The following is a 16,290-nucleotide window of genomic DNA, read 5'->3' on the forward strand; positions in this document are numbered from 1 at the left end:
ACAAATGTGCAAATTTTGCTTCCCTCCTCTATCCTGCACACATGGTTCAATTGTGACTGGTCAGCCTTCAGTCAGATTAGTCTGACCTTGTGCGAAGCAAAGCACACCAAGCATTTTCTCTTTGTACTTTACAGAGAAGATCAGAGCTTCAATTAGCATTGGCATGGACTCCAGGAAATGTGTCATTTCATGAGCTCATCAATAAAACATGGCATATATGATGGAATTACAAGCCAGATGGAAAGTGGTGTTCAAATATCCTTTTGGGAAACAAAAACCTTATTTTGAAGTTGTACAACTTTCTCCATCCTGGAAGAACTTGCACTCCTGAAATGGTTACTTATTTCTCAAACGCTTGCTATATAGCAATATAAAACATTTAAGAGTGAATGGCTGACTGGTAGTTTATAACTGTGAAGGCAAGATTCCCACTTATAATTTCCGCATCTGACCTAACATTGATAAAGTAATTCTGTATTGAAACTGCAAACTAAACTACTTTGTGTTTGATGTGAAATGTAAATAAAATGTCCTGTACATGAAAAAAATCAAATGTCATGAGTGAAAATTATGTATATAAATCAATTAACACTTTCAGAAATAAGCTGGCATCTGGCCTCATTTGGGATTCAGGTTTTTCTAAATTCTTGCTAGGATTATGACAGATCTTTCTACTGCAGCATTTGATTTATGTAGTGAAGATACACAAAAATGTCATGTATAAAATCCATGTGTAGCTGGCTGCAGAATTTTCTATCGTAGCATAACACTGTATACATACTCCCAAAATAACATTTGATATTTAATACTTAACACATCTAGAAATCATTCACCTATTTCTTATTCATATCTTGAATTAATACTTGGTAGCATCCTGCTGAATATGTTTAAAGGTTTTCTTATTACTGAATATATTTAATATCTAAAAAATTATGTAAATGTCTATCTTTGTGACCTTCTTTATAATACAGCAATAGTTTTATCATGTAATGGAAGAACTGAATTGCCTTTTCTGTTTGCATTTAGCTAGCATTATTTTGCACTGAATCCTACTGTTTGTACGAAAAAGGTGATCTGTATCTTAGTTTGAAGTCTTACTCCAAAATGCCCACTTGTGTGCAACCTTCTTTGAGTTGGCTGCAGAGTGTCCCAGAAATACAAAGAACAGTCCGCTAAATCCTAAGGTTTTGGAATTGGGGATCTAACGTACAAATGCTTGGAATCCCTACAGCATTCATCAAGTTCTGCAACATTAGCTTGGAAAATGAAACTGTTTAAGAATCTGATGGACTCGATACCTCACCTGGCCCAAGCTGGACCCTGGGTGTGGAGGATACGACCCTGCTGCTTTCCATTTAAACACACTGTTGTAGGATATAATTAAGGTGCATGTCAACTAGGCTTAACTTGCATAAGCAGTTAAAAGTATTTCTAACAAAAATAAATTTCATTTTCTCTTGAACATAGATGTTAGTATCATTGGGATTAAACAAAAAGATTCAGACAAAAATTACATTGTATCCTTTATTTGAAAGTGTGCAAAGGATTCCTTAAATAAAAAGTGTTTGTCTTAATAATAAAAGTTTGGAGGTAGAACAACAGTTCAAGTTCTTTTGCCCCTCCAGACATTTATTATAAATGCACTTTTGCTTAAAAAAACCCTTTTTTTTTTAGAAAAGGGTAAAAACATGACATGTACTTTAGGCCTTACTGCATCAAATCTGAAAAGACTGGGAAGAGGTACCTTGATTAAAAACCCCTACCGGTGAGAAAGACAGTCAATCAGTCAACAACTTTTATTGACTGAACACTGGCATGGGTTTGGCCCTGAAGCACTCGCCCAGCTTGTCCTGCAGGTCTCGCAGTGGTAGAGCCGGAAGAATGAAGCACAGTTCGAGGATATTTAGCAGCAGTGGCTTGTGATATGGTTTGCTGAAAAGTAATCAGATACATCAAAACACTTAATGGCACAAAAAATTCCCATTAAAATAGCTCTAGGTGAGATGTAGTTTAGAAAGAAAGATATGCAATCCAGCAAACTGAAATACACTTATCAAAAAGGGAAAAATAAATGGTCATTTAACAGAAAGGGTAATTTCTTTTCCTTTCTTATCTGTAATACACTTTTCCAAATATAACGTGCTAAACTTTCAGTTAACTAATTATCTTGAGCTTTTATCACTTCAATCTTACTTCGAGGTTGGTTTGTTTCAGTTTTTTACCATACTGCTCACAATTTCCCCCTGTAGTGCTAATTTAATCATGCCAGCTTTATTTTTGAAGCTTAGTATTTGCTATGAGGCAGTCTCTGAAAGGTCTTTGAAAAGAAAAGGTTTTCCATTTTATCAAGAATTAATTTTCTGCCCATAAAACTAGCCACCTTAGTGTAACAAACAGTTGCTTTTAATCAAGGTAAACTCTCTCCCCTCTCAAATTAACTCAAGAGAAATACTTGACTTCCACTTAGGTTTTTATTTGCAGAAAGGGTATACAGAATGTATCTCTAGGGCTGTCACACCTACTACATTTTTAGAAATCAGTGTTTGTTACAGTAGTTCAGGTGCATTCCTTGTCACACTAGTCACAAAATCTGAATCCAGAAATTGTTCTTAATGAAGTAATTACCACACTGAATCTCTAATCTCCTACGAACATACAGTTTAAGTATTACTTTCTGCTTAATAGCCCAAATTCTTGAAAGCTATGTGCAGTGTGCCACAGGGCTGTGAGTCATGGCAGGAAATGGGGGCCTTTTCTGCTTTTGGTACTGCCATGCTGGTAAGAAGACTGAGGGTGGTTGGGAGGCTGGGAGGAGACAGAGCCAGGACAGGTGGCCCCAACTGACCAAAGGGATGTTCCAGACCCTGTGGCACCATGCTCAGTGTATAAAGGGGGGATGAAGGAGGAAGGGGGGACATTTGGAGGGATGGAGTTTTGTCTTCCCAAGTAACCATTATGTGTGATGGGGCCCTGCTCTCCTGGAATGGCTGTACACCTTCCTGCTCACGGGAAGCAGTGAATGAATTCCTTGTTTTGCTTTGCTTGTGTGCACAGCCTTTGCTTTCCCTACTAAACTGTCTTCTTCTCAACCCATGAGTTCTCCAGCTCTCACCCTTCCAATTCTCTCCCTGATCTTTCTGGTGGGGGAGTGAGTGAGTGGCTGCATGGGGCTTGGCTGCTGGCTGGGGTTAAACATCTCCTCACCAGTGCCTTCTACACAAAGACAGTAAGTACTGTTTGCTATTTTCAACAGGCCTCAAGTCTGAGCTTTGTCTAATACCTCTTCACAAGGTAATTTTTCTTCAAACTATTACCAGATGTGTTGTAATAAAAATACTGTAAGAAGCATAATCTGATTTACCTGAGTGACCGGATGATGTTTCTCAACAATGACTGAACTCATGGGTGGAGCAACTCCCATCACTGCTAAACTCCCAGAAGCTCTGGATCTTTGTCCCATATCAGCTCGGCCTGTGATTCGAGCAGTGATTGTTCTTCCTGCTTTCTGTTGTGCAGATGTTATTACTTTTGCCATGGGCTATAAATAAATCAAGTATTAATTGGTAAAAAATTTTCAACATAATATTTAAAATGCTCTAGTATTTCTGCTCAGTTTTATCTGCCACATGCCTAAATGGAACTTGTGATGTTGCAGGTAATCCAGTTACATTACACAGGACTGAATTTGCTCCACCTGGCTGCAGCCAGGATGACTCAATTTTTTTCGACTCCTAAGAATGAGACAGCATTTCAAGCAAATGACTTCTGTCCTGAGGGAAGTTAAGAATAATTTGACAAAAATCAAGCAGCATGGATAGTTTAGCTTTGCTCACTGACTGCATGCTTGAGTGACAGCTGAAGGTACTTCCGCCACTGTGGAAATCCTTTCTAGCAATGACAGAACAGAAAATAAAAAAGCTCCCATGTGTACAATAATGCATCTTTCTCTGACAGCTGATAGCAACCTGTATCAAGTGCTAGAAAAGGAGGGCAGTTTAGCACTAAGCATAGAAAACAGAATGACAGAAATTTCAAACAGCAGTAGAACAAGATAAAGCACTTTCCATAACAAAAGGTTATCAAGTCAAACACTGATTGCTCCTGTTGCACTATAGCTAAGTGTACATGCACTCTCCTATTCCTCATTTTGCCGCACTGCCCTACCTACAAAAAGAATTTAAAACTGCTCCTAGCATAAATGGGTTTATGTGACACAAATGAGCACTTGCAAGCTAGTGTCTTCGTACTGCCACGTAAACTCTATGGCAGTGCCCTGAACTACATACCTGTGTTGCTCTGAGGAATGCACAAATACAATATCCAAACTAATATTTGTTATGAATATGCCTTAAAAGAAGAAAAGAAGTTAATTTTAGCACATTACCAGTTTTTGAATTGATGTCACACCAGATCCTGCTGTGCTACTGATGATTCCTGGAGAATCAGCATCTAGCCTGGTCTCAGGAGTGCTTCCATGAGCCAGGTGGCTAGAAAACTGTGAAATGAAACCAGAGTTTACAAAGAAAGAGTGCTACTTTCTAAAAAATACAATTTTACTCCTTAGATAGTCAGTTTTTTTACTATCCCAATTACCCTTTTAATTGTAATATCTTTGCAGATATCTTACCTCTAGTGTTACTGTTAATTGTCTAATTTAAAATTACTTGTCTAAAAATAGTAGAAATTGTGTGAATAACATTTGTCACTATTAGAATTAAAAATCAGGAGAGAGGCATGCACATCATCTCTGTTCTAACCTACTCTCCAACATGATACTGTTTTACAGTGGCAAAGTTTTCAGGATGGCTCCAGGGCAGCTCCAAAACAACCATGCCACTAGATGATGATCTGGCTAAGTTGGTATGATAGGACAATAAGGTGAGTTCCCTCAATGTCTATATGTGTTACCCCCCTAAAAAAGAAGTTTTAAGTCAATCCAACTTTTCATCTTTTCAGAGTACATTAAATTCAGAGGTTTTTTTTAAAAAAAACCTCTTAACAGCTTTTTTCCAGAGAGAACCTTAGAGAACAAATTATGCTTATTGTAGTGACCTTGTCTTCATTAGTTTAATGCATTTTCACTAAAATAAAAAAAAAGCTTAATGAAAGTACAGCAAGCCACAGCAGCTGTGTCCCAGTCACTTCATTTTCACAGTGCAGTCTGAACACACCTGCAGGTTTCCTTTTAGACTTGGACTTTCTTCAAAAAAGCCCAAACCAAGGAGTTTCTTTTTTGTCACTAGCAAATACAATTCTGTTCCAGCTACATGCTTACCATGCCTTCCATCTGAAGAGAAGCTGCTGGTGGAGGTGGTGGTGAGGGCGGATTATACTGTGAAGGAGGTGGCCTTCCTGCACCAGTGGGAGCATTATCATTTCTCCTGCTTCCTGTATCTATTATTAAAAACAAAAAGTAATGGGATCAGCACATAATCTAGCTAACCCTAAGGGGTGGGGATATGGGGGAAGATAAATTACAATAAAAATTTTAGTATTTCTTTGGGATTTTGTGTAATAGAATAAAAAAGATCAGGCTGTTCTTTATAGAGGTAGGTAGGTAGGCAGAATAACATTCCTGTATTTTACCCATCTTTGGAGGTGCTTGTATATGTTTTTCAAGGGGCTTGTTTCTCAGTTATGTCTCAACATCCCCGTGGCACATGTCACCTACTTATAGTGCAAAGAACTGAGGTTCTTCCTACTGCTTTCCAGAACTAAAACCAGTGTGCAGGAGGTGCTCTTATCCTAAGATCCAGTTTAGATAGTGTCTTGGGGTGACCTTATGATGTGTATCCCATATCGCTGCCCTATACCCAGAAATTAATTCTTGTGCCTTTCTATGCCTCCAAACTGAGCCTGAGAGGGGGAAGGAAAACTCAGCAAAACTTTCTCAAAGCAGTTTGCAGCTTGTTCAAGGTCACATAGAGATTGGGATTTTTTTTTCAGCTGCGGCAGGGGAGCGAGGAAGCACCCGGCTTGCTGTTTTTCCAGTCAGCTTCTGGCCAGTTGTTTCAGTTTCTTTTTTCTCCGGAGAGAGACTGAGAGTTGGACTTTGCTTTTCCTTCCCTGGAATTTCGGATTTTCTCCCTTTTTTGCTGGACTGCTTCAACCTCAGAGCACATCGGGAGGACTTTCCACCAGGCACAGAGGGCCTGGCCCTGGGCCAAGCCCCAGCTCCGAGGAGACCAAAGGGAGGACTCTGACACTTTCCCAGGTTTTATTCTCCACAGTGACAGATTTTATTATTTAGCATTATTATCCTTTTTCCATGTGTTTGGTAAATAAATAGTTTTTTCTCCTTCACTTTCCTTCGAGGAAAATTTATTTTTCCCAAAGCTGGTGTGGGGAGGGGTGGCTGTGCCTTCTCTCAGAGGATATATTTCTAAATTTGGCCAAACCGGTACAAAGAGGAAAACACAAAGGTCATACTGGACTTCTCTGAGAGCACAAGATCCTTAAGGGGGCTTACTGGTAGTAAAATAAAATGTTACACATTAGCAGCAGCATCTCATCCCCATATATAACTGCTGGACAGTGGCCTCATCCTGGCTGGGACAATCTACAGGCACCCTATAGCTCTCATGTCCCTGCGAGGGTAGGCTGGGTAAGCTTAAGCTTGAATAAAATCCATCTGGGATACTTTTATCTTAAAATGCAGACACTGGGGATGCCAGATCTGCAGACATAAGCCCAGTCTCTTTTCCAAGCAGTTCCAGCCTTTTCCTTTTAGAATACAGACTTTATTAAAGGAAGGAGAGAGAGGTATTCTTATTTACTCTCCTATTTCTGAAGCAGCTGATGCCAGCAGGAGTTCCAGGATGAGAGAAATTTGCTCATTCCAGTGACTAGAGTGACACCGTGTGGTAATTGTGTTTGGTTTTTTTCATTCTTAGCTGAAATATGGAGGAAAAATAAAAGGAATGTGCTTCAAATCTGTGCAATACTTGTAGATGTCAAGAGTAAAAGAATGCCAAAATATACATTTCTTATATATCTATGTATGTACACACACATTAAGCTTAAGCACAGACAGGACCAATACACAGTTATAGACCAGTCAGATCTGATCTATGCTACTGAAGAAAAACAATGTTAGGATTTTTATAAGCAAAAAGTTATGAATTCTTTTGGCTACAGTGTTCCTCTAAATACATAAAAAGGTTAAAATAATCTTGATATATTATTAATTAAAAAGAAAGTCAGCAAATTAGGCAGATAACATTTGCACCATCAACACTGACACTAAATATTATGAAGCCATTAAGGCTGTGATACATGCACACGATTAATAAATAAAGTATAATGATATACGATATGTATGTTATCTGTATATTGTGTGTATATTAAATGTACATTAAAATAACCTAATAATAAATTTGTAAAGGGGTGAAATTCTGCTTTTATATACAATGACAGTAGGTGGCACTGCAGTGTTCATATAAATTTATAATTGCTGACTGATTCTGGCACATGAAGTTTTGATACCCACAGATTAAACGACCAGCAACAAATCACAATCATCTTCTCTGATGTTTGCAGTCTTCTGATGTCCTGATCACTGTTCTACCTGATCAAGAATGCAGATCAATGGTTGTTCAACCATATTAAATAATTATGTAACTAACTTCATTAAAACCACCATCTGGCTGTAGCAAAAAAAACATAGTAAGCCTAGGGCAGGGGAGAATGTGGTACAAGAGGTGGTGGAAGATGATGACCTGCTTAGGACTGAAACACAGTCTGTGAGATGTTATGAAGCCTGATTAAAAAGCATAATAGCAGATACACAAAAAAATAAGTTATGGGTAGCCTAACATCCAGCACAGCAAAATCTTTAGGTCTTGTTCTGGTGTAGAGTATCAGTTCCAGCTTCTTAGTAAAAATCAAGCAAAATCTTTGGTCCATGAAACTCAGGGGTTGGTCACAACTATTCTAGAGCTCAGTTTTCTTCATTTCCTTACTACTTACCCTTATTTTTATAGGTCTACAGAAACAATGCTTTCACATGAGTCAGTTACCCTTCATTATCAGGGAGACCTGTTGTCTGTTGCATGTTTTTTGAAAACAATAAACAAATAAAGGATAAAGCTTCAAGATAGAATAGTTCTTAATTAGTACACAGTGAAAAAGAAGTACCTGGGAAATGCCCTGTAATTTTATTCCCAAACTCAGTATCTTCAAGAAATCATTCATTCTTAACAGTCTACAAATACTGATCCTATGTTTTTACTAGCACACAGCTACTAGCTACACTTAGCTAATGTCATACTAAGTTCCTAAGCAACTACACAAATACCACTTATGTTCAACAGGCTTAGACAGCTGCTCAGGTAAGTATCCTCTTACATTTTCTTCAGGTTACTATTTCCTCTTCCTAGCTACATTTTTTGGTGAAGAATTTTTCTAAAGTAGTTCAGAAACTTCTGTGTAAGACTGTTAAATTTAACAACTGAAGTTACTTGTCTAAGGCTATTAACCACGGCTGCCAGTACAGCTGGTTGTTGAGCCACATGCATAGCTGTGACACTCCTGCTAGCACAGCTATTTTCTCTTTAACGTAGGCTGCTGCACCAGCACGATTATGTTCCCACTGCTACAGATTGTCTCACTCTGAGGGGGTGATTTCATTACATCATTAAGCATGTGAAGCTCTTCCCTGTGTAGCTACACAGGTTTTACGAGTATGCTGCTGCTAAAAATAGACTGGTGTTTCCTGTTCTGGCACAGAGTTACAACTAAATACAGAACATGAGAGATCTGCTTGCCTTTTTTACATTCAAAAGCAAGATTAAAAAAGAAGGGAGAGCTGGGTAAAGCTGATTCATTGCACACTGAGATTCCAGAGCATAAAGGAATTTTCAGAATTTTGTCTTCACTGCTCCATAACCTGGTGTTTTGTTTGCCACCTTTGACGTCTTGTTCTGCCTTCAGCTGCAGGTTACTACTCTCTCAGCAATGTGGGATGAAGAGAACACATTCCTACTTTTAGCTACAGCAGTACGAAGTTCAGCATCAGAGTATTTCTCAACATATTCAACAGGACATTTTAAAGCAATGAAAGTTTAATAAACTCTGTATTGCCACAGATTCTCAAATAAAAAAAAAAAAGAGAAAAGAAACTCCATTAAAACAAACAAAAAATCCCAAACAAATCCAACAAAAATGCACACACACAACCAGATTAAAGCTGCTATTCATACTAACCAGGATCTGGCCTACTGTCCTTGCTTTGAAACATGGACATTGCTTCCAGATTCAAAGCACATACACCACGCATAAAGGCTTTCTTCATGGTGTCTTCATAGTGATCTCTTTCACTGTGCAGTCGCAGAATCTCAGCTTTCCTCTGTTCCAAAGCAGCAGTTAGCTACGAAACAGAATGAGGAAACAGCTCTCTCTTACTTCTGAATGCAAACTACATATTCATCAATTAACTTTAAAAATTATTTACTATATTTACAAAGGTATTTTCACTTAAAAATCTCTGCTTCACTGGAGATGAAAAGCTCACTGCAGTTTCTTTGTAATACAGCACAATATTAGTACTAGAACATATCAAGGACAAGACTGTATTCAAAACCCTACCTAAGCAGAAATGTATCTTGCAAGCTTTTGTCTTTTAGAAGTTGGCATCTCGGCACAACCCAGATTTCTGCAGAAACATGGGTTCATTCAACAGAAGAGCAAGCGTTCTCAGACAATTATTTAAATATAGGGTAAATTTTCATCACCAATCTCTCTTCTCTAGATACTGTAAAAAACTAAAAATGCTGAGAAAAGAACAGAGCAAGTTGCTACTTATGGTTTTTGTGCTGTTAAGACACATTTGGTAAGCCTGTTCTTAAAGTTCAAGGTTTAATTTCTTGCTGAAATACAAAACTCTTAAAAGTTGTATTTTAAAACTGATTACTTAGCATGTACCAATGCATATGTTGACAATCTCATCTTAATATCTGAAAATTCTTTAAGAAGCTTAATTGGCAAGGTGAAGAAAAATCAAACTTAATTTCAGCCTTTAACAGAGTAGCTATTACAGAAAAAAAAAAAAATTGTACTCATCATGACCACTCGTAATAAGAATGGTCTTCTATTCCCACTGTCTTCTTTATTAAGACCTCAAAACGCATATCCCATATTAACAGGAAGCTGTTAGAAAACTAATGGTGTTCCCACCGGTAGGCAAACAGAGATTTGCCTCGTTTGAAGAAAGTCCAGTTTATTTCATCTGTGCATGCAGATAGGCAACATTTTATATCAGATGCAGGGAAACAAAGTCACATCTGAAAACATAACAGAGATCTTAGATCCATTCAGATCTTCTTGCATACTTGGGAGCTCTGTTCTGCTGGAAAATACTCATGTTTGTTAGGTTTTCTGAGAAAGAGATACTTTGGAGGGACAGGGATTGGGAGTGAAGGAGCAAAAGAAGGGAAAAGAATTGATTTTACCTCTGCAATTTTGGCTTCATAATCATTGGTCAGCTGAACACACACATCTTCTGCCCTTAACTGACAGGCTCTTGCTACTTTGTCTTTCCATCTTACTTCACTAGCAGAGCGCCATGCTGCCCACACTTTCTTCATCAAAGCTGTCCGGAAATGTCTGTCCGCTATGCTATATGCATACTCCTTAGGAAGTAAATACAACCATATCACACAAAAGTTCAGGGATGATAAAATCTCAGTACTCCAGTGTGGATGATTGTCTTACAGCTTATTACACAGACCACAGTAGGAACTCCTTAACTGAGTTACAGGTCCTGCAGTGAAGCGTTACACAAGCAGTGTCAGCAGCTCAGTGTTGCCTCTGCACACGTGCCACGGCACATTCCTGACCCCAACACGAGAAACTGTGTTTGTGAACTCCTAGGCTGCACACAACAGTGGTCTTACTGTTGGTTTAACGACACTCAAACAACCTCATGCATGCGGTGTAAGCAGGCATGTGTGAAGCTATTTGATGGGTATGTGCACATTTGGATTCACTGCAGGAATCACAAAAAATATGCAGTCACAAAGATTGCAGATAGTTAGCATAAAACACCTTTTGAATAAATTTACACTTCAGGATTGTTTAAAAACTACTTTGAAACAACTCTACTATTCTACTCTACTTCAATACAGTCAGCAGACAATGGGTTTTTTTCCCATTCCAGAGAGTATTCTGACAGCAATGTTCGTTTTAGAGCTGATCTTTCCAAACTGTTATTTGACACTGTCAAACACATCAAAATAGAAACATCGTAATTTCTTCAAACTGTAACAGGAACTGCAGCAGCTCTGACTCTTTTGAGTTCAGAGGTTTCATTTTCATTGCATTCTTATTTTGTGCACATACCTCTTGTTTGGTTTTAACATGCTGAATCCGCCACATCGTAAACTTTCTCATCAACTCTACTCGCTCCTTTTGCTTCTCTAATGCTTGGGTCAAGTTAGTAATTACCTGCAAAAATATTAACACTATTTCAATAGCTATGATCATTGTAAGGTCAAATAGAATGTACTTTATGTCTCAATTATTTTTCACTTAAAGCGCTTGCTTTTAATGGATGCTTTCTACTGAAACTTCCCGTTACTCTAATCAAGTAAGAAACAATCAGAGTTCAAACCAGAATTAAAATTCTTGTGGCTTCAACACTCAGATTGTGGCACTTCCATTGTGTAGTTTTAGGAGAAGTTCAACTGAATTGCTATTTCCTCCTACATTTGCTGGTTTCTGAGCTACTTTCTCATAATTAAATGTTACTGTAGCATAACATCAGAAAATTATTTCAAAGAAAATTTTTAAAAATCAGAAACATTTATATTAGAAGATTTTTCACTTGTCGGAACAGAATAAACAAGCCAAGTAGTTGCTACAAACTAGAAAAATCTTATTAAGAATTGTTACTCTCTTTAGAAGTTCTCATGAAAGATATTATTATAGGCTTATAGCAACTAAAATATTTGAGAGACAAGATGTCCTACTGGACAGAGACTGCAACTGGGGACTTTTACCAGCAATCTCTAAATTTAATGAGTACACATAAAGCTGAGGTTCCCCAATTAAAAATTAAGCCAGATATGATGCAAATTTGGTACACCAAATCTCAATATTTCTCTATATTTCTGCCTAACTTCTTAAGCTAGACTCTGCCATCAGTCACACATGAGCAACTCCAATGGTCAACAGCGACCTATCATGGGACTTTGGGGAATAATGTAAAGTTACTTTAACTACTGCATAAAGATTGTTGAGAACAACATTTTATGATAATACATGCTAACATATGTTAACATTATATTGCATTTGTTACAAGTAGTAATCATTGAACATACATTAATGAAATGAATGATACCTAAAATTAAAACAGAATTAAATTAAATAGATATTAATTACTTTCATTGAAAAAGTGTCATATACTAACATAAAAGTCAATTTTCGATGCTGCATACATGCTGATACACACCAGAAGCCTTAACCTAGGTCTATTTTTGTTAATTAGGACATTTTTGAAAATAAAAAGCATTTGAGATTTACAATGTGAAATAAGAATTTATAATACTTGTAATGTTTGTGATGCTGATGGACTTTGGTTTATATCCATATCAGGATACAGCAGTTTTGACCATTATGGAGTGATATATGGAAGCATGGAAGCACTGCCACCTTCCATTCAGGTGGTAGCAATAGTAATTTTCTATTCAAATGATTTTTTTCTTAGAAACAGAACTACAAAATTGGCTGAAGAAATAATTTCTTTGGCAGCAGAAAAAAATTAGAGCTTTCAAGATATCATTGAGAATTATGGCACATTAAATACAACTGACATACAATGATAGCCAACAGAATTAGATGTTAGAAATGTATATGCTGAAATAGCCATGTACATAGGTACTAGTTACATTGTACAAGACTAATCCTGTTCATGTAATGTTACAACATTTATATTTGCTTGGTCTGTAAGATTAGTCTGTTTTCCAAATGGACACAGAACATCATCTCCATTCATATTTTAACTCCCGCAATGTATGTTTTTTGAAAATGTCAGTAGGAATTACAAATTCAAACTCCATTAAATGTTCTCAAGTACTAGGTTAAATGTTCAGGGTAGCAGTAAGAAGACTCAATTATGTTATGTGATTGCAAAACTGCCAAGATTTTATATCCACTTCCATAGTACTAGTTAATTTTGAAGTTGTTTACATCGTTGATAGCAGGAAAGTGTAAATCAGAGACTCCAAATGTCCAATCTTAAGAATATGTATAAATGTAGAATTCCTAAGAATCCTAAAATAGAGGCTCTTCAACACTTAGGAGACTGCTGCCCATTTAAAACTGAGGAAAACCGATCTAATAATTGAAAATTTAGATGCTTTTAAAGTGTAGGAGCTAATAGACTCACCTAAGCCCGTGTGATCTTCATGAAATAAATAAGAAACGAGTAGATTCTAGATTTAAGAAGCAAACAATGCAAAGTATGCACATATAATGGGTTTTCATTGTTAGTATAGACAACCTTATTAGCAACAATGATTATTTTTCTGCTATACAGTCTGAATGTATTATTTACTTCTCTATGTTACTTGCTTCAAAAATATTTTGTTCAAAGAGATGGTCCAGAAAATTTAGTGTGGATATTTTTAAACAGCGTATGAAAACAGAGTACCTCATCTTTCCTGCTAATAGAGATTTCATAGGTATGAAGTAACTCCTTCAGGTTTTCCATCTCATTCTGCAATTGTTTCACATGTGCAGCATGTTTCTCTTTCTCTTGTCTCATTTGAAGCTTGTGATGTTGAATCAAATTAAGTTTCCAATTTTTCAGTTCAGTCAGAATATTTGTCTGAAAAGTTCAAAGGATGACAGTAACGCAATTAGTTTAAATGATTCCCTCCTCCCTATTATTTTAATCTTAAAATACTTAGCAATTAAGGAGACACAAATATTTACAGTGATACCTTCATTACATAGGCCGTTTACAGCTATAAATATTACCAGACACACTGAAGTATTGAATCATGATATCAAAACATCCCTAATGGAGACAGTTATTCCAAAGTTTTTGAAACAATATATTCTATGCTATATATATTTACGCGCAATATGCAACAACAACAAGAAATACCATTCTCCCAGCAATCACACTGCAATTTCTCCTGCACTCACTCTACAATACAATGATATCCATGAATGATTTTTAAGGATTCCATACAATATAAATACCTTAAGACTTCCACTCCAGAGATCAAGTATATTTTCTATTTGAGTGAGTTTTTCCTCTGGTGAAGTTAATTCAGTCACTGAGGTTTTGCTGACTTCTCTTGGACCATGTATGGATCCTTGTGAAGAACTTGCTTCTGAAAGAGCAGGCTGTTCCATATGGGCCTGCTTCATTGATGTTGAGACTAAAAATGAAACAAGACAATAAGGACTGACACTCTGGAAAGGCTAACTGGTCCGCATTCTGGATGGAAGTCAGAAGCCAGGCAGTGGTGAAAAGGAAATATAATATTTATGACATCAGAAACCTCCTTTCACCACATAAGAAAAGCAACCCAATTCAAATACACGCTTCCTGGACACAAATATATTTAAACTGACGATCCTATTGTAACATTAGTAAATTCAAAAGTGCCGCTCCTGTAAAATACAGTATCTTAATATAAGTTAATTTGAAAGAAAATGATCACAGCAAGCACCAAAAATACAGACAGAAACAACACCTCTAAGTAAAGGACTCTTGACAATTAATATCTCAGGTCAAAAATACACTAACTTTTGCCTTTTTCCTTAATGAGTCTGTAAATGCCTGAGATCTGTGGTGTTGCCTAGCAAATTCACAAAGGAGCCTGTGGATATATTTCCATGTTAATATGTACCTGCATCCATTTTTCTTAAAGCTTTCAATTTGTTCATGTAATTAGACCTTAAGCAATCTGAGAAAGGAATTATCTACCATGAACTTATATAATGCCTTACACAGTAAGTCCTCACTTTGAGGAGTTGTGGCTAGCTACCACTACAAACTAAAGTTAATCCCTGCCCAAAAGCTAATAGGCATACATTTGAGCTGAAAATAAAGTTAATATTTAAGTAAACTTGGGAAATAAAATATTGGTTTATATTTAGTTATTCCTTACAGAAAATTTATTTGAGTCGACAACTGAATTAAAAAAAAAGTAAAGAAGAGGTATTAGTAGATTCCTGTTAATAACAACAAATAGGACAACTTCAAAAGAATACTCCCTTCTTTTCACAAACAGAGGAAACCACCAACATTTTAGTCTTCACTTCTGAAAACAAATATTGTCTGATGGGTCTGATTTTTTGGTTCAACCTAGAAGAGGTAAATCTAACTGTCACAAAGCAGTATCTTCAGTGGACACTAGAAAAGTATGTTTCTAATTTATTCAAGGCAGAGCCTGCTGGTTGATACTCTTTCACAGCTATTTTCACTGTTAAGTCTCCTGTCCCAAGGAAATGAGAAGAGCTGTCTGGCCAATACTCCCTGCCACGAAACTACTACACTCGTACTCCAGAACAAGAAGGAAACAAGGAAGAACTGTGATGCAGAAGCAGTTACAATTGCTTTTTGGTATTTCTCCCAAGGTAATACACAACCACACATCATAAAATTAACAACATCAGCTTGAGCTAAATAAGTCCCATCTAACACACTATTTCTATAGACTAAATGTCCTGTCCTATTACAGAAGCAAAAGGCCATACACAGATTATTCCCCATCACAGAGTATATTAAAATCAGGCTTTAGCTTTTTTTCAGTTTCTCTTGAAAATGACAGAAGTATTGCTTAGGTAGTGGCAGAATTTGAATACTTGTTGCTTGTAAAAATCTCCCAAATATGTGACATGCCAGACAGATGATTCAGATTACTTGAAATGCATCTAATATATGTGATGAAGAACCTGCCTGGCATCTGACAATAAAATTATCTGGCACTGTTACCATTGTTAAATATTCACAGTTCTGTCCTTCACCACTTTTCCCCTTTCCTGCATGCCACTCCTTCCTTCAGTTGTGACATGAAATGCATGAAGCTTTATTTTTATTTTTAAACTTTTACTACTTGGTTAGATTACGCGGATATCCAACCTACACAGCACAGTTTGTAAGATACTTTCCTAAAAAATAAACCAAACAAACCCAACAGAACAAAATGTAACCAATAAAAACAGGATATTAAAATAGACTGACAACTGCCATAGTCTGAGAATCACAGTATTACTAGTTCATCACTCTCTTCTCCTTAATTCTCCCTAGGAACAGATTATCCTAACATAGCTTTA

At 36.9% G+C, this 16,290-nt stretch overlaps 2 protein-coding genes across 11 annotated transcripts in view; one reads left to right on the forward strand and one right to left on the reverse strand.

Moving 5' to 3' along the window:
• ANKDD1B (ankyrin repeat and death domain containing 1B) overlaps positions 1 to 1,462 on the forward strand; it is a 28,387-nt gene extending 26,925 nt beyond the window's left edge. For all 9 annotated transcript variants that reach the window (XM_032096566.1, XM_032096565.1, XM_032096563.1 and 6 more), the window contains one exon: positions 135 to 1,462. Coding sequence is in view for 8 of the 9 variants with exons in the window: in XM_032096565.1 (XP_031952456.1) it covers positions 135 to 193 (59 nt within the window). In the remaining variant the exon portion in view is untranslated. The remainder of the gene's footprint in view (positions 1 to 134) is intronic.
• A 48-nt stretch (positions 1,463 to 1,510) lies between these two features.
• Positions 1,511 to 16,290, reverse strand: part of POC5 (POC5 centriolar protein) — a 29,498-nt gene continuing 14,718 nt past the window's right edge. Inside the window, exons 4-12 of one of the 2 annotated variants that reach the window (XM_032096556.1) lie at positions 14,206 to 14,387; positions 13,649 to 13,825; positions 11,338 to 11,442; positions 10,449 to 10,628; positions 9,205 to 9,367; positions 5,276 to 5,394; positions 4,385 to 4,495; positions 3,362 to 3,538; positions 1,511 to 1,932 (exon numbers count right to left, since the gene is read on the reverse strand). In XM_032096556.1, coding sequence (XP_031952447.1) covers positions 1,783 to 1,932; positions 3,362 to 3,538; positions 4,385 to 4,495; positions 5,276 to 5,394; positions 9,205 to 9,367; positions 10,449 to 10,628; positions 11,338 to 11,442; positions 13,649 to 13,825; positions 14,206 to 14,387 — 1,364 coding nt within the window. In that variant the 3' untranslated portion in view covers positions 1,511 to 1,782. The remainder of the gene's footprint in view (positions 1,933 to 3,361; positions 3,539 to 4,384; positions 4,496 to 5,275; positions 5,395 to 9,204; positions 9,368 to 10,448; positions 10,629 to 11,337; positions 11,443 to 13,648; positions 13,826 to 14,205; positions 14,388 to 16,290) is intronic. The other variant, XM_032096557.1, reaches the window with a different exon arrangement.

Source organism: Corvus moneduloides, chromosome Z (genome assembly GCF_009650955.1).
Source record: "Corvus moneduloides isolate bCorMon1 chromosome Z, bCorMon1.pri, whole genome shotgun sequence".
Taxonomy (NCBI): Eukaryota; Metazoa; Chordata; class Aves; order Passeriformes; family Corvidae; genus Corvus; species Corvus moneduloides.